Here is an 18358-nt window from a genome sequence, read left to right as displayed (position 1 = left end):
CCATCAGCTTTGGCTGTGCCCCTAACTGGGCAGGGACAGCCTAACTCCTGTTGTTTATGCTCTGTTAACCCCTAGGTTAGTTTACTCAGGGGTGGCCAACTCCCACGAGAGTGCAATCTACTCACAGAGTTATAAACTGGCTGTTATCTACCCCCTTTTTGGGGGTTCAGGTCAAAGTCATTGAGTTTTTTTAAGGGATGACAAAAGTTGTTGAGCTTCTTTGGGGGGAGCCAGTGATCTACCAGTGATTTACCACAGACGTCCAGTGATCTACTGGTAGGTCACGATCTGCCTGTTGGACGTGCCTGGATTACTTCATAGGACTGCTTTTGAAGACTGTTTGGAAACTTCAGATAGCATAGAACTCAGTGGCCAGTTTGCTCAATGGGGCAAGACGGTTTGAACATATTATACCAATCCTGGCCTGACTGCACTGGCTGCCATTTAGTTTCCGGGCCCAATTCAAAATGCTGGTGTTGACCTATAAAGCCTTAGAGCCAGAAGCTACTGTCCAGTACAAGCTCAGGCCATTATTAAAATGTGTTGGCGAGGGACGATTATTGGGCTGTTATTATTTTTGTAATGTGTTTTGTAGTTTGATATTGTGATTTTATATTCAGATGTTGTGATTTTATATTGTGAACTGCCCTGAGACCTGAGGGTATACATTATACAAATGTAATAAATAAATAAATGACTCAGGACCATTGTGTGTTGGGACTAATGAGAGTTGTAGTTTAGCAACATCTAGAGCAGGCACGTCCAACAGGTAGACCGTGATCTACCAGCAGATCAACAACTTTGACCTGAACCCCCCAAAATGGGGTAGATCACTGCCAGTTTTTAACTCTGTGAGTAGATTGCACTCTCTTGGGAGTTGGCCACCCCTGATCTAGAGGAGGACCAAAAGTTCCCCACACCAGTATTATAACTTAAGTATGAAACATTTGTTTGCAAGGCAGGTTATAAATATTCTAAATAAATACCAGTAATTCTTCCTAATAGTCTTTTCTTGGCCTGAAAACTGCATTTGTTTGACTGTAACTTAGTGGCTGATCTGTGGTCATAATAATAGAGATTGATTGGCTGAAATAAATAACCAATTGAGATAAAACTGGAATTCATTTTATTTTAACTATATACAACAAAGAAGTAAAATTGGCAGACACCTTTTAAAGTTCAGCTACAGGCATTGAGGCAGATAATATTCTTTTATCAGATCCTTCTCCCTAGATCAAAAAAGTTGACTAAAACTATTGGTACGGTTGGTTAGCCAAGGTCTACTAACACTAAAACTTTCCCATTTTTCCTAACAGTCTAAGCAATGCAAAGAAACTCTAACTAATTCCCAGAATTGGCATCCTTCAGTCTGCAGGAGGGTGCTCTGAATGCTCCCTCCCCCCGTAAAAAAAAAAACAACTGAGGGGGAGAAAAAGCTTATCTTTTTTTCGTTACAAAAAAAAATTCAAGTGCATGACAATTATGTACAAAAACACACACACCAACAACATATAAAATGTATGAAAGGTTCCTTTTTGCACCCGTGTATAAAAGTGTCCTTGTGCAAGTATTCTTTCTGGACTGCCAAGAATTCCACATCCCAAATGGCTCTTCTTCAGCTGAACTTCGTCCTGCTCCTTTTCCTCATTGCTTGTTGGGCATTCAATTTGGGCGTCCCACCCCACTACACCCCTCTTCCTCCCCCTCCCCAAGTCTTCCCAGTCCGTACAGGCAGAATTTCTCCTTCCCCTCTGGAATCCATTTTCCCCTCCTCCTTCGTTACTGAGGACCTGAAACAAACAAAGGTGGAAAAGACATGTAAGTGAAACCAGTTTAGTACACAAGGAAAGGATGGGGAATGTGTGGACCCTCCAATTGTTACTGGACCCCAAAACCCATCAGCCCCAACTAAAGTGGCCAACAGCTGACGGCAATTGCCTTGCAACAGGGCAGACTGTTTCTCCATCCACACCGTACATTTAAACTCATTTATACCACTTAGTCTCCACAAAGAATTCATCTTTATCACCAAACTCTGAATATAATTGCACATTGTATTAATTAACATATTAGTGACCATGTGATAATTTTAGCTTATAAATTTTATTGTTTAATGTCTTAACTTGTATATTAAAGCACTTTTATAGCTCTGTTTAGAGTAGGTAATGTCTTGATAATATAAATGTTTTAAGTTTTTTGTATCAATGCAGTATATTTTCTTTTAATTGTTGAATGATTCTCTGTACATTGCGGCAGCCTTTGGCTATGTGCAATAAAACTGACCGGCTGGCTGACACAAAGAATTCTGGGAACTGTAGTTCACCCCAAGTTACACAGAGCACTATTCCCCTCCCAGAGCAATTCCCAGAGTGCCCTGGGAAGAGGGGTTGGTCATCGGTCTCTCTTCCAAGGGAACTCTGGGAATTGCAGCTCTCAAAGAGTTCCCAGGACACTTTGGGGGAAGTCATGGCTGTTTAAAGTGGTATGATACTTCTTTAAATGTATAGTTGGGGCTCTCTTTCCTCTAGCCTGTGTTCTTTGCTGAGAACAGCGTTCCAGTGACAGGGTGTCATTGCACTGTGAATCTCCTTGCCTCCATCAATGGCAGCCAAAGCTGTGAAGTTCTGGAAGGGCAAAACTCAAAAAGACATCCCATGGGTGCCATTTTCCCCCTTATGGTATTGAAATGAAAATAGCACTGCCATGATTCAAGGTGCCACACAAACCCCAGTCCTCAGCAAGAACGTGGATGCTCTGAGCAGCCAAAGTTAAAATAGTTTCTCAACAGCAACATTTCTCTTTCACTTGCTCAGTTATGCACGTACCATCCACCTTCTCATCTTGTGGGTCTCCCTCTTCTGTTTCTTCTTCCTCATTCAGCTCTTCATCTTCCTCATCTTAAAAGGGTTTGCGGGGGCAGGGCAGAGAGATAAACAATGCAGGAGATTTAGAACCACCTTTTCTACCAAGGAACCATCTATTGACATTTGATGCCAGGAGTTCAGCTAGGAAGGATCTTGCAAACGCACCACATACATTTAGAGTACACCACCAGCCCAAAATAATCAGGGGAGTTGTAGTTCACCCCTCACAGAGCTGTAACACCCTTAACAGACTACATTTCCCATGATCTTTTCGGGCTGTGTGTGCTTTAAATGTATGGTGTGTGCACAGCCAACAGTTAGCTCCCCTATTGTCTACTCTGATGAATTGGCAGTGGCTGAGGCTACGGTCTTTCCACTTCCTGCTACCAGATCCCTTTAAAACAAGAGATGCCAAGAACCAAACTGGAGACCTTCTGCATGGAAAAATCTGTGCTCTGCCCCTGACCTGTGGTCCCTCGCAGAAAACGCTGGGAGGAAAGCAGTTTGCTCACTGCAACCATCCTTTCAAAGGAACACAGAAGGATGACTTAGACCAGATCAGACTGTTGGTCTGCCCAGTTAGTATCGTCTACACTGACTGGCAGGGGCTCGCTAGGGTTTCAGGTTGAAGTCTCTTCCAGTCCTACCCAAAGATGCTGGGGACTGAACCTGGGACGCTCTGAATATTTTGCACATGCTCTACCACTGAGCTGTGATCTCTTCTTCATAAGGAACAATGCATGGGATTCTCTGAAAACCTTTTGTGCCTAAAGGGGCAGTATTTGAAAATGTTAGTTATTATTTCTAACTGTGTTAATAATCCTTTATCTTTGTTTTGCAAGTAGCTTACAGGTAGAGGCAGTTTCATTAGTCTGCTCAACCTCTCTAATAACAGAAAACAAGGTGATGCAGCTGTCCTTCGTAGGGAGCAATGGACCTTAGCCACAGAGCAGGTGGAAGAGGCAATTGAGACACAAGAGGAACTTTCTCTGCCAAATTTTCCATTATGAATGTTTGCTCAGGAGAACACTTGACATATCTTCAATATTTACTGGGCATGCACCATATATCTGACAACTGCATGCAACCCCTTCAAGGAAACCCTGAAGGAAATTTGGTGTCAGTAGGTGGTGTTTGACAGCTGGCATGCAGTAGTACTTAGTAAAGCTTGAGAGATGACTTGTAACGATTTTTTGTATTGGTGACTGACTCATCTAGTTTTCATTTCTGTTGTATCTTTGGAATTCTGGGGGTAGGGACTTGGTCTTGGTTTTATTGATCTGTAAGTTACTTTGGAAGTTGTTGTTGTTAATATTAATTGGAGGGGAAAGATTCTTTAAATGACAAGAACACTGAAAAGGTGCCGTGTTTACCATACCTGCCTCAAAGTCAAGGCTTCTCAAGGCTTCTGCAATGTTTTCCAGGTCTATGGTAAAATAATCCATGTTTTCAAAACCTGGCTCAATCTTCTCCAATTGAGCACCCTTCGATGCCTCGATAATTCTACGGAGAAAACAGGATGGAAAGAGATGTTTTTTTCTTCCTGCTCTTAGTGCGTTTCCCAATGCTATCATATACATGTCTACTCAGAGTTAATCCCCATTTAATTCAATGGGACTTACCCCCAGGTAAGTAGGTAGAGGATTGCACCTGTGCAGTGTAATTCACTCACAGGTATTCTCAGTGGGGCTTATTCCCAGATGAGTTATCCCAGAACATCATTAACCCATTGTGTTGTTTTAATTTTGGTTATAACTCATCCTGAAATTTATTTCAAATGATGGCTTTAGTTTGGTTCACCTATTGGGTTGATCCACACTTCCAATTGTTTTGTGCCTAAAAAGCAGGGGTCCAAGCAGTTTCCCACTTGACCTGCACTTTCTAGGCTTGGGTTCGAGCCTTTTTTTTCTTTACCCTGCTCCATTCCCACGGAAAACCCACTCTTTAGTGTTAAATCAGAGCAAACATCAATCCAGAGAAAACCCAAATTGCTGTTTGCTCCGATAGAGCACTACAGAGAAGTTTTCTGGAGTGGGTTGTGTGGAGGAAGCGGAACAAGAGGAAGTGGGGATATGGAAGTTTCACCTTTAATGCAAACTGAACCAAGCATACTTTATGATCTTTATTCTGCCTCTCAATTTCTGCAAGCAGGAGTGTTACAACTCAGCAAAGAAACAAAAAACAGCACACCCCTTCTAAGCTGGTCAGCTCTGAAAAGGAGCCTTGTTTTTAAGCTTTCAATCAGAGAGAGCTTCTCATTAGGATCCTGTATTCACTGAGAAGAACAGCATACAGAAGAATTTGCACAGAGAAGCTGCAATTTAGAAAATTGTGTTCCAGGACTTACGTTTTAATGAGCTGCTTGGCAGACTGGAATGAGGAAGAAACAGGGAGGGGAGGGGGAAAAAACAGAGAGTGATCATTAGTGGAGAAAGACATTTCACTTTAAAACTGTGCCCCCCTTAGTGGCAGTATCTTAAAAGTTTGACCTGCTTTGGTCATCTGCCCTTCCTCCAGGGATCCAAGGCAACATACATGGTTTTCTCTTCCTATTTCATCCTCACAACAACCTTATGAGGTAGGTTAGGCTGAGTGATAGTGGCTGCCCAAGGTCATCTAATGAGTTTTCTGGCTGAAGGGGGATTAGAACCTGTGTCTCTCCTTTAGCCTCATAGTGGCCTACCTTCCAGGGTTGCTGTTGGAACTACTGAGATAGCATTTATATGGCATTTGACATATGCTAAGTGATTCTTTTTGAATATCTTGATCTAGAGGCCAGTTTGGAGGTTGGGTCTCCTAAAGCAGCAGGTGGGGAGTTGAAAAAGGATATGCAAAGTCTCCCTTGGACTTATTTTGGGTAAAGTCACTCTCTCCCTCAATTGTGATTGGTGCTAGCACTCAGCAGAATTTAACAGTAGATGGTGGGGTGGAGACATTTACCTGGCCTGGCAGATGAGTCGCTGCTGCTTCCTGGAAGAAGGAGGGAGATGCAGCAAAGGGGGTGTAACAGTGTGGAGCAGGGAAGGGCAAAGCTACAAAGGAACGATCAGGAGACTAAAATGGGCTCCCACTTGTTCCTTTGTTGGAGTAAGGGGGGCTCCCAACAACCCATCAGCTGATAGGTGGTAGGGGAATGGCTTGCTCAAGGAGGGGGAAGCAGTTTCCATTTCATGTAAGTGGTTTCTTGCTCCCAGCAGTGCTCTTTGAAGGCCCCCTGTGCTGCTCCTTTCCACCCTTGAGGAGACTTGCAAATGGCTCTGTGAGCTGTTCTGTGTGGCTCCTGCTGCACCCCCAGCAACAGGTAGCCATCTTGAGAACCCTGCGCAAGGGATTTTGGCAGGTGGGCAGGGCAACCTGCTTTGTGACTCATCTGCCATCACAACGGTGTCATCTGACTGACAGCTGGGTTGCCCGGCCCATCTGTCAAAGTTGGCCGGCGGGGTTCCCCCACCCCTGATCGAGGCCAGGAGGATGGCCGTTGCTGGACGTGGATGGAATGATATGTTGCCCCATGTGGAACCAGCCTTTTAAATTCTGCTTCCAGTAGAAAAGCAGTGCCTTGCACATCAGGTTCCTGATGTGCAAGCAGCCATCCTTCCCTACTGCCGGTGATGGACCCACAATGGTCATCAAAGAAAATCCTGCAGTTATGATTACGATTGTCAAGACCTGCTGCACTGAGTTTCTTGAAGCTATGTAAGTGAGCAGGAGGGCAATCTGGTCTTGGTCTCCAACCAGAAGACAAAGAGGAGTTGGCCACCCACTCCACTTCCTTAGCACAGGGCTGGAGAACCTATAGCTGTCAAGATGTCGCTGGGCTCCCACCAGCAACCCCAATAGCTAGTTATGATGGGAGTTGTGGTCCAACCAACAGCTGGTGGTCCACAGGCTCCCCATAATTGCCCATAAGTTAGCCTCACCATGAGAAAAGCAGCTCCTGCCTCTTCCTCCATGGACTGGATGGCGCTCTCCACCAGCTTGCTAGACTGCTCCAGCTGGTCTTTGTACTGCTGGATGAGGTTCTGCATGAAGCCAACTTTCTCTTCTTGCGCCTTGGAGATGCGCTCCAGCAGCCAACTCCGCCTCTCCTCTACAGTGGCAATGAGGGCTTCAAACTTCTCACACAAGTCCTGCTTGACCTGCCGGCCATTCTCCTGCCAGGGATTGAGAGGAAACAATTGGATGAGGGTGAGGAACATGGTGGGTTTGCAGCGACTGTTTTGTCTAAATGGAGTAGTAGACTTCTCCCCTGATTTAGCTGCCCAGATTTGGAAAAAGAGGGAAGCCAGTGAACTTCAGAGAAAAGCAGACATCTTTCTCCTCCCCCACCCCTCGCCCTGTCAGCACCTGCACCAGCCATCTCAGAGTTGTGTTTCCCTTCCGCCGCTCAGATTTCCAAGGGCTCAGTCATTTGTTGCATTCCTCACCTCAGTGGCTTTGCACGACTCTTCCAGCTGGTTGATGATCGTCTGTATTCTGTCATTGCCTGCCACCAACATAGAGATGCAGTTGGTCAGCTCCGTCTGTGTGTGAGAGAAGGCAACAAAAATAGATTGGAATCCTGCATGCCCCTTCTCCTTCGAGAGAAAGGGCATGCCATGCTGTTTCTCTGGATAATAGTGAAAGAAGGGATGGCTATGGGAATAAATGAAAGATCCTAATAGAGGAGATAAAGAGGAACGCTCTAATTTGGTTTGGGACAGGGCTGGTGGGTCTTGTAATACAAACAGCTCCAGCCTAGATTGGCTTGTTTCCCTTTCTCCTCTATCCCCTTTCCCTTTTATGTCATGTCTCGTTAGACTGTAAACTGGTGGCAGGGACTTGAGGGGGGTTGTACAGTGCAGAAAATGTTTATCATTATCATTATTAACTCAGCGAGGTGCCATTTGCCCCAGCACACCACAGCCCAAGACCCCCTGTCTCTGAAAGAAGGAGGCAGGACTTCTTAAGGAAACAGAGGATGTTGATAAGAAAACCTCAGCTCAGTGGTTGCTTGTGCAAATCCCTCTCCTCATGCTCCCTGCAAATTCAATACCTTGTAGACCTGATGGCTTCTGAAGGCACCTTCACATGATCCTTTCAGCCCCTGGGAGACAATGGGCTTTTCACCAAGCAGAAGCCAGCACAGATGGCCTTTTGTCACCTGGCCGCTAGGCAACCCCCCCCCCTTCCAAGGATCCAAAAGGCTGTCTGAACTGTGGCTCTCACATGGACAATGTGCCATGCACAGCTTGGCCTGGGTTGGTTGGGTGAGTGGGCCTTGGGGCAGTTGTTTTGTCCCTATCATGACTCAAACAGTGCAACTGACATTGGTTTGCTACGCCAAAGCTCAACCTAGCTTTGTGGTGAGAAGGATGACTTGCACCGTGAGCTGTGAATGGTGAGGAAGCCATTAGGTGATCCACTTATCCCTGCATGGCAGGTTAATTTATTTTATAGTTGCAACTTCCACACATGGGTTCTACTCTCAACGCTGGGGAATGAGCCTGGGGGCTTCTGCATGCCAAAAAGATGCTCTACCATTGAACTATGGCCCTTTGCTGTGCTTGCAGTGGGGAAGGGACCCAGTGGTTGATTTGTTTGACTCCTGCGAGAGAAATCATACAGTCTCCATGGCACCCATCCAAGAAGCCCAGGGAAAGACCTCCAGCCACCCAGCCCTGCTCACAGCTGCTCCCTTGGGACTGAACGCCTTTCCGAGGGGTCCACCACTGCCTCGCGGCTCTCAAGTGACTCGAAATATAATCTGCTGGTGGCTGCTTGGGGACTGCAGTCATCTGTGTATATCCATACCAGCTGTGTTAGCGGTCAAAGGCTATTCCTGAAAGGCACAGCGCAGCACATCCTAATGTCTCCAATCACCTCTCAACCCAAATGGGAGATGCTCCCTCCTGCTCTATCTGCATGCCAAGCAATGAGATGTGAACCCCGCTAAGGTCAAGGGACTGAACCCTTTTGTCCTTGTGCAATGCACCAAGGTTTCCTAATGGGTCCCCTTTTTGCTCTAATGTGGTAGTGTCCAATACTGGCGCCATCCAGGTAGAGTTTGGGGCAGAAATCCAGGACCCCACTTGGAAGGTGGGTACTAAAACATAGCAGGTCTGGCTTGCCACACGTGAAATAATGTCCATTGCCATCTTAAAAGTCCACAACTCATCAATAAGACAATTAACTCTGGAATAAAAAATGATCTGACTCCCCCCTGAGATTCCTCTGAAGCTTATCAAGGATTCCTCAATGAGAAGATCATTGATGGTGAACAACAGCTTCCTTGAAAGACAGCTTATGCCCTACCACCAACAAGCCAGCCATGTGTGGGAGGTTTCAGTAGGGTTATATATTTACATTGTGGAAAAAGCAGGGTCCCTTTTTTTGGAAATTGGATAGAGGTGCAAATGAGTGGCCTAGGGAGAGTCCCAAAGGAGAATACTGGAGGGCCACGTTTGGCCCCTAGGTCTGAGGTTCCCTGCTCTTGTAATAATGTTCAACGACTTGAGAGTTTCCAGGGCAAGGGTTTTGGGGTCCCCCTGCAGGTGAGCCAATGGCAGGAAGGGTTTTCTGGAGGCAGAAAGTTTTTTTAAAAGTTTGAAAACGAGTGTGAAGCTGGTACCTTTTGGCCCTGAAAGACGCTTTGAAGGGGTGCCACTTCACAGTCTTTGTGAGCCCCAAAGACTTTGCACATGGAGCAGGTGGGCACCTCACAAGTTAAGCAATAGATGTTGATCTTCTCATCTTCGTGTTCCTTGCACATTGGGTGGTTTCCCTTCTTCAGGGGTCGGCTGGAGAAAACACAAAAGAAGCCAGTTGGATAGATGAGACTCTTAGTCCTGGAGATAATGGACTTTTGTTTAAAGACAAGCACACATATTCCCTCCTCTTTTCTCATCTTAATGGCGTCTTTTTATTTGTGGGAATAAAGCCAGAGTTCACATGTGAGTTTGGTTAAATGGGAACAGTGGCTCAGGTGTGTTTCTCCTTCATCAGCAAGCAAGCAACCGCTACAACAGAGCTGCACAAATCTCTCAATTTCTGTCTTTCTCTGCTTCTCATTTCCCCATTCCAATTCCACATCAACTAGCAATTTTTCCTTTTAAAAAGTCCACACAAATTTTTTGTGTGCACATTTCTTCTAAGCTATGCATCTTTGTACGCCTAATATATGCATTTTGCAAGCTTCCCTCTCCCCCATATAATGTAGTTTTGTACATCGTTTTCACTCATCTATTCATTGTTGGCATGCTTTTTGAATGGGGAACTGCATCACAAAATTTGGAGAAGTGCAGATTTCAAAGGATAGTTGTGTGTTCAGTTCACACTGGTTTGCTCATCTGCAAAATTGATGAGCATCCTCTCAAATCCTTCTTCCAAGTCATTTATAAAGACGTTGAACAACAGCGGACCCAGGACAGAACCCTGTGGCACCCCACCTGTCACTTTTTTCCAGGGTGACGAGGAACCGTCAGTGAGCACTCTGGGTTTGTCAATCAGCTACAAATCTACTTAACTGTTACCTCATCCAGTCCACATTTACCAGCTTCTCTGCAAGAATATAATGGGGGGTGGATTTGACATGAAGGTAATGGAGACGAGACCTTGGCCATCTCTTTGTACAGTAGGAATTGAACTGACTCCCACCTCCTCTCTAATATTAACCTCCACACTGAGGTTATGTTTAGACCTTGCTTCTGTGCGTGCCAAAGTGTCCAAGAAGCTAGCTCTGGCTCTGCAGAGCTGTTGATTTTATTTTGGGAAGCCAATGCTATTTCTTCACTCTGGGCAGGACTTAATGACACCCCGCTCCCCCACAAAGCATCATCAGCGCCTCCCCTACTATATTCAGATACCTCTCTAATCCACCCAAATTCCACTTCCTCTAATGGAAATGGATCAGTGCATGTGTGCTGGGTTCCTATAGTCCTCCCAGCGTTCCTGGACGGGTCTGCTTTTTTCTGCCCGCTTTCTAACAAATGGATCCTTCCCAAATATGAGTGACAGCCGTGCTTCTCCCTTAAAGCATAGGAAGCTACCTTTATCCCATCTCTCTCAGTATTGTCTACTGGTTGGCAGTAGCTTTCCAGGGTTTCGGATGAGGCGTCTCCCGGGCTTACCTGAAGATGCTGAGGATCGAATGTGGAATCTTCTGCTTGCAAAGCAGATGCTCTACCTCTGAGCTATGACTTCCCCCTTGAGCTATGGCAAACAAGAGGAAGGCAGCTGTGATACAAACCTGGTATATTCCTGCTTGTAGATATCAATGATGTTCTCCACCAGTAGATTCCTCTGCAGGCCATAGACTCCGTGGCGGTCCAGGATGACTTCGTGGCGGCAGGAGGGGCAGCGGAACCGCCCCCCTGATATGGTAGTCCCCCGGGCCGTTTGCCAGTATGGGTTAGCAGCCTGCAAGTGCCATCAACAATGTAAGGGCAAAGTTCAGTATTCTTAAAAAAAAATTTTTTTTGCAAAGGACCCCACAAAACAACCAATCCTACCATCATTTGGCCTGGAAAAGATGACCTGAGGGCTCAGCTATTCAAGTATCATCACAGTTATCTGGTGACGCTTGTAAGAATGATTCATAGTTGTCCTTATGGGATGGGGAAACCCCATCATGCTTTGCACTTGTATCAGAGCATGACATTGGAAAACTGGCCAAGCTCAACAAACCAAGTGGATGATCCAACCAGAACCCTTTTTTTTAAACAACCTTTCTATTGGAGCTGGAGATCAGTGGCCACAACTAGGTTTTCAATTACATAATTGCATGTTATCTATTTCACATGTATTTTTAGATCAAGAGTGGAGAACCTATGTCTTCCTGATGCTGAGATTCCCCCACCTGTGTTTAGCTGAATAACACCTGGAGGTCTACTGGTTCACCATTCTTGCTTTAACTAGTAATGCAGGAGAAGTTTGATTAGGCTCACATTTAAAGCTGAATTCATCACAATTTGCACTTTCTGAAAATGTATGAGAACCAAAACTCAGCCATCCTTCAAAACTCACACCTCCAAATTTTCTGATGCAGTTCAACAACCAGTGTAACAAAAATGCATATATAAGGGGGAAATGTGCATAAAAATGAATGTATTGGTGAAGAAAACATGCAAAAATGCATTATACTAGGAGAAATTGCTTGCAAAAATGAGCACGAGTCAAAGCTGCAAAAAATGTGTATATAAGGAGAGATCTACACAAGGCATAGGCAAACTCCAGCCCTCCAGATGTTTGGGACTACAATTCCCACCATCCCTAGCTAACAGGACCAGTGGTCAGGGATGATGGGAATTGTAGTCCCAAACATCTGGAGGGCTGGAGTTTGCCTATGCCTGATCTACACTAAAATGCTGAAGACTTTTCATGAGGATTAAAATAACAATAACTGCAAATTGCTGCAGAAATGTGAATTGTATTTAAGATTAGAAACATGAGAAACTGAAAGTGACAGATTTCTGCCCCCATCCCTAACTTACAAAGACAAGAACTGAAGAACCCAAATATAGCTTTGCTGAATATGACTAAAGTCCAAAGCAGCTGAGCAACCTCTGGAGTGTGAAAGGTGCCCCACACTTTATCACGGATAATACCCATTGATTTTAAGTCTACGCTCCATGAATTTGTATGAACCAGAGATGGACAACACATGGTACCCTCCAGATGTTGCTGCACTACAACTCCCATCATCCCTGGCCATTGGCCATGCCAGCAGGGGCTGATGGGAGCTTGAGTGCAACAATAACTGGAGTTCCCCAGTTCCTTATCCCTGATCTAATTCCTTTTTAAAAGCCCATCTAAGCTAGAGGGTGGGGTGTAAAGTACTTTCTTTTGGTCCATCCTGTGCCTGCTGCAAATCACATCCATTAGAGAATGACTGTGAGAGAATCTGCTCCAGCCCTTGATTAATTTTCATCCTATTGATGAGCAGATCTGAATGGGTTGGACAACCCTTCATAGGAACAGGCCACTTGCTCCAATCCTCTTTAGCAGAGCACTGATCCAGCTTTTGAACAACATGTTGATTTCAGTGTTAGAGATGGTTCAATCAAAGTGGGGGATTATAAGGGAAAGAAGGGTTTTGTTATTTAAGAGGAGCTGAAACAGTGTTGGAATTTATTTATTTATTTACAATAGTTCTTGTGACTGTACCATGAAATGCCAGCAGTACAAAATGGATGCCGGTGGGAAGGAGGATTCTGTAAGTCTATCCATGGCTGCTCATCACAATGAATATGTGCCTTCTTCAGATTTTGGAGATGGTATGTCACTGAATCTCATTTACTGCCGCGCAAGAGCAGGAAAGGGTCACTGCTGTCCTGCCCTGTTCGTAAGCTTCCTGGTTGGCTATTGTGGGGGCAGAATGCAGGGCTAGGGTAGGCCTTCAGAGTATCTAGCAGGGCTGTTCTAAGGGTCTTATGATCATAAAGGAAGAACCCTGTGACAGCCAGAGATGGGGGAGAAATTCAATTCAGTTCACATTTAAAAGAGAATCTATCAAATTTGCACGTTCCAAAGCAACATGGGACCTGAAACTCCAGCATCCTCTGAAATCTGCACTTATCTAACTGTTGCGATGCACAAAAACACATTAGGTAAAACTGTGGACCAGCTTTCCCTAAAACTCTGCTTCTAGAAGCTCATGAGGTATCTTCACACCATCTACAAGTGACACATTCACACATGTATTTGTCACATGACCCAGTGGCCATGTGGGTTTTCCTGGATGGAAATTATGCCTGTGCAGGAAGCCATCTTGCGAGAAGCAGCCCTTGGTGATAATAAAGGAACAACAGGTCTGGTTTGGGTTTCAACAAGCTCTTCAGTCCCTGCCTTCCCCTCCGCAATTGGCTGTCAAACTGTAAGACCTTTGGAAGACTTTAATCCCCCTGTCCCAGCAAACAGAATCCAATTTCTCCTCTGCCCCTGGGTTTTCCTTCCTGCCTCTCCTTGTTATGTTGCCTTGGAGGTTTGGCAACAACGATCAACACACTTTGGAAAGGCGGTGTCAGAAGTAAAACAGTCCCCCTAAAGGCCCAGCACTCTTATCAACTGGCTCCTGGCCACAGCTGCTCTTGGATCTCTTGGGAAGTGGCCTTGGTGCATTCACACAAACTGAAATTGGAAAAGGGTTGTATTTGAATTTTCAAGGGGATGAGACCCCTGGCAAAAGTAAAGAAGGATATTTCACAGTTATCATTATATTTAACTCATGTTGCAACTAAAGTACATTGATACAGTATATGCTTTTCGTTTCCTTCTTGCTTTTTTGCACAGCGCTGCTAATGAGTTTGCTCAATGCTGGCTCATCTTGTCGTTCCAGTTATTCAGTCAATAAATCAATTCATTCATTAATGTGATTGGGCAGAGGGTGATTTCTTTCAGAACATAACATTCTGTTCAGGGATGAAATAAGAACACGGAACTGTGCTTGGAAGTAGCCAGAGATGAGCCCAACTTGGATCATTCTATGAAACATCAAATGATATTGTGACACCTTAAAGACTAATCGTTTCATTATGGCATAAACTTTTGTGGATTGGAAGTGCACTTCCTTTAGTTCATAAAAGTGAATCCCATAATAAAGTTTTAAGTCTAAGGCAGGTGTACTAGCCAAGGTGGTGCTCTCCAAATGTTGGTGGACTACAGCTCCCATCTTCCCTGACCATGTTGGCTGGGGCTGATGGGAGTTGTAGTCCATAACACCTGGCGGGCACCACCTTGGCTACTTCACAAAAGACTAAAGCAGCTATTTCCCTGCTGGAAATTCCAGGCCATGTAGCACCAAGGTTGAGTTGAGATTATTTATGTATTTTCAACTAGAAAATGGCAACGTTTCATTTGACAACCTGATTGGTAGCCTTGGGTCCTTCTGGGGAAAGGGCTTGGTTTTCTCGAGCCAGGGGAAATCTTTTCCACACTCATATTAAAGGGGCACCTTGGCCTTTCAGTATGTGTAGGTAGATAACACTATGATGGAGACCATCCTTCGTTGTATAAGTGGATAAATAAGAAAGTACATATTGGATGAACCAGACTAGCTGCATATTCCTGCATTGCAGGGGGTTGGACTAGATGATCCGCAGGGTCCCTTCCAACTCTACAGTTCTATGATTCTATGATTCTACTATGTGACACTTAGGACTGTGAAAACTTTTATAATAATTTATTCCTTATACCCCATCTGGCCTAGCCTCCCCAGCCACTCTGGGCGGCTTCTAACAAACAGGGTATTAAAATTTTGAATGGCTTTCGAGGAGCATAGAATTGTAGAGTTGGAAGGGACCATGAGGGTCATCTAGTCCAACCCCCTGGAAGGCAGGAATCTTTTGCCCAACATGGGGCTCGAACCCACAACCTTGAGATTAAGTTTCATGCTCTACCAACTGAGCTATCCCTCAGGCTCATGCATTTACCATTTTAGATTATAATGAATGGTAATAAGTGACAGGCATAGAAAATAGAAAATTCTGTTGCTATTGACATAAAGGTCTATAATTTAAGACACAAAGTCCCACCCAAAGATGACAGGGTGACGTAGGCTCTTCACAACTTTATCTAGTGGAAGACAAAAGCCCAACACATGAGCTCCTGCTCTCTAAAGGAGGCTCCGTGTGAACGGTATACCAGCACAGCCAGGTGTCCCGATGTGGGCGGGACCAGAGGCAAAAGTGGGTGGAGCAACACAGGTGAATTTTTGCTGTTGGCTCATTTTAATGCACACTCTCTCACACACACCCTCCAGGAAAGCAAGAAACACTATCATAGTTCAAGGGCACATTCCAACCAGGCAGAAGCGCCCAAGGGGCTGCAAAGCGGGGCCAGTGAGGGGCGTGGCCTGGGGACAGGGGGTGTGGCTGTAGAATGGTGGGACCTGGGAGAGGTCCAAGGGCCAGAGGGAGAGGCCCAGAAGGTTGCATTTGGCCCCTGGGACTGAGGCTCCTTTTCCCTGCTCTGTACACTTAGGTTTTGCAGATGAATAACATGTGAGGAGGGCTGTCAAAGACTGCTGTCTTAGGCAAGCATTATTGGAAGGAAGTCTTGTTGAAATCAGTGGGACTTGCTTCTGAATAAGCATGGATAGGAGCATGTGGGCTGTACATTTGAAGCACATTTACAGTTCATTGCTTCCCCAAAGAATCCTTGGAACTGTAGTTTGTTAAGGGTGCTGGGAATTGTAGCTTAGTGAAGCTATTAGTTTGTACCCACGTGGGAGGGGGGACCTCAGGGTTCTGGTAACTGCCCCCCTCCCAGCAGAATCCGCAAGCCTGAGATATGTACACCACACTGGGGATATTGTTCAGGGATGAACCCAGATCTTCTGCCCTTTCCCCCTTCTTCTTTTGCACAGAGGTGACCTATACATTTAAGTGGCATAACTCCCCGCTGCTCCCACCTCACCTAAAACACACCCACAACTCCCTCCCCACCCCCGTCGTCCCAACACACACCAATAATGCTAGGACGCCTACTGACCTGGAAGACATCGTTGGCGCATTTCCTGCAGAGGTTATGCTGGCAAGGTAAGATCACCACAGGCTTGGAGAACATCTCCAGGCAGATGGGGCAAATCAACTGTTTCTCCAGATTCTCCATGGGGTTAGAGTCCCGGATGATGCTCGACTGGTAATCCATTGCCCCCTTCGGTGCTTCCAAATTATATCCTTTCTTTTTCTAAGCGACTGGAGAGAGGCTCCGTGCGGAAGGTCTCACCGTCTGCTTCTGGGTTCTAGAACTGTGTGTGCTGACCCTTCAAGCAAACCTTTGGGCTTCTGCACTTTGTCTGAGACAGCTCCTCTGCTCTATTTATATCATCTGAGTCACATGTGCATTGGCTGGCAGGATCAGTTGGGAAGAGGGTCGTGTTTCCTAAAGACTGACATGCTGTCACATGGGGAGGGGTGACCCCTCCAGAGAGAGGTCTGTAAACAAGGCTGAGGACAATTTGTTCGAAGGCTGGGAAGTCAACTTCCAGGGATGTATATTATTTTTCTCCTCTGCTGCAGCCGGCAGTGTCTTTTGGGACAAAGAAATTGGAGACATCGTTGTGTAAACACAGTCACACTTTCCAGGGAGTTAAACAGGCAACATGAGCCCACCTGTCACCCCTGACTTCCAGAAAACCGAGGGTTAAACTCAAAGCACTCAACAAAATTGTTTGCTATTTCCAGCACAGGCTGCCATCCACAGACTCTTAACATCTCCTCCTCTTATTACTGTTGGCTCTGGAATCTCTCAGCCCCATTGCCCATGTCTCAAGCTGCAGCCCTCTCTTCTCTGATCTATCCACTGAGAGTGCAAAGTCTGCAGGACTTGTGTGACCCACCAAACTGAATACAGACCACCAGGTTTTATGGTGGGACCTTGGGGTCATAGCTGATAGCTCAATGAAGACGTTGGCCTGGTGTGCAGCAGCTGTGAAAAAGGCAAATCCCATACTAGAGATCATGAGGGAAGGGATACAGTGTACAGTTCTTGTCACCTTGCCTCAAAAAGGATATTTTAGGTTCAGAAGAAAGGTTTGGAAAAGGACAACCTAAATGATTAAGGGGATAGAGCGAGGATGGTGAAGAATGGTTGCAGCGTTTGGGGCTTTTTAGTTTAGAGAAAAGGCAATTAAAAGGTGACATGACAGAAGCTTACAAAAATTATGCATGTCATGGAGAAAGTGGATAGAGGAATGTTTTTCGCTTGCTCTCATAATGCCAGAACTCATAGATATCCAGTGAAGTCGAATGTTGGAAGGTTCATGACAGATAAAAGAAAGTAGTTCTTCATGCAGTGCATAGTTGAATTATGCCACTCACTCCTGCAAGAGGCAGTGGGGGACACCAACCTAGATGGCGGGAGATCAAAAAGAAGAACCCAGTGACACTAACCAGCCGTGCAGCCACCCGTTAATGCCTGAAGCTGTCCTTTGGACATAGAGGTTCACAGATTTATGGAGAGAAACTCAAGTCCCTGAGAAAGAGGCGTGGTTGTTTATTGGTCCCAGTAGCCTCTGCATCCTGAAAATGTTTCACATTTAGCAAAAACTAATCCAGTTTAGACTGTTTAACACCTACATTTTATAGCAAAACTCTTGTCAGCTGGAAATTGGGAACAAAACACAGGAAGCTACCATTAGTCCAGTTGAAAATTTTAAATATTAAAGGGATGCTGTTCTTCTGAACTTCCTTTCTGCCCTTCAGCCTAGGATCTTGGCAACTAAGGGGGAATTGAAATCCTTCTGATTGGCTAAAAAGTTGGGAGAGGGAGTGAAAATATTGTTTAATGGAAAACAGGGAAGTTGTATGCAATTTTACATATATATGTAAAGAAATATCCCCTAGCATAATTCATTTGGGTAAATTATTTTCACTAATATGTGCACTGATATGCACACTTTACACTAGCAAATGTGTTTTTCAACACATTACTTGACTTGCCTGGACAACTGAATTGCAAAATTTAGAGACGCCTGAATTTCGAAGGATGACTTTGTTTCCATTTTTCATATTATT

The 18358-nt window shown here is 45.2% G+C and overlaps 1 protein-coding gene across 1 annotated transcript; it reads right to left on the bottom strand.

Moving 5' to 3' along the window:
- Nucleotides 1–1109: 1109 nt before the first annotated feature.
- TRIM63 (tripartite motif containing 63) lies at nt 1110–16647 on the bottom strand. The gene is made up of 9 exons (XM_053398720.1): nt 16332–16647; nt 11092–11261; nt 9475–9643; nt 7292–7387; nt 6785–7018; nt 5212–5234; nt 4243–4367; nt 2826–2897; nt 1110–1790 (listed from the first exon to the last, which is right to left on the bottom strand). The coding sequence occupies exons 1-9, from the start codon at nt 16488–16490 to the stop codon at nt 1780–1782; spliced, it is 1059 nt and encodes a 352-aa protein (XP_053254695.1). The 5' UTR covers nt 16491–16647; the 3' UTR covers nt 1110–1779.
- Between the last annotated feature and the right edge of the window lie 1711 nt (nt 16648–18358).

This window comes from Podarcis raffonei, chromosome 8, assembly GCF_027172205.1.
Source record: "Podarcis raffonei isolate rPodRaf1 chromosome 8, rPodRaf1.pri, whole genome shotgun sequence".
NCBI lineage: Eukaryota > Metazoa > Chordata > Lepidosauria > Squamata > Lacertidae > Podarcis > Podarcis raffonei.
Note: the sequence above shows the minus strand (reverse complement) of the source record. Positions and strands in the feature narration are given on the sequence as shown.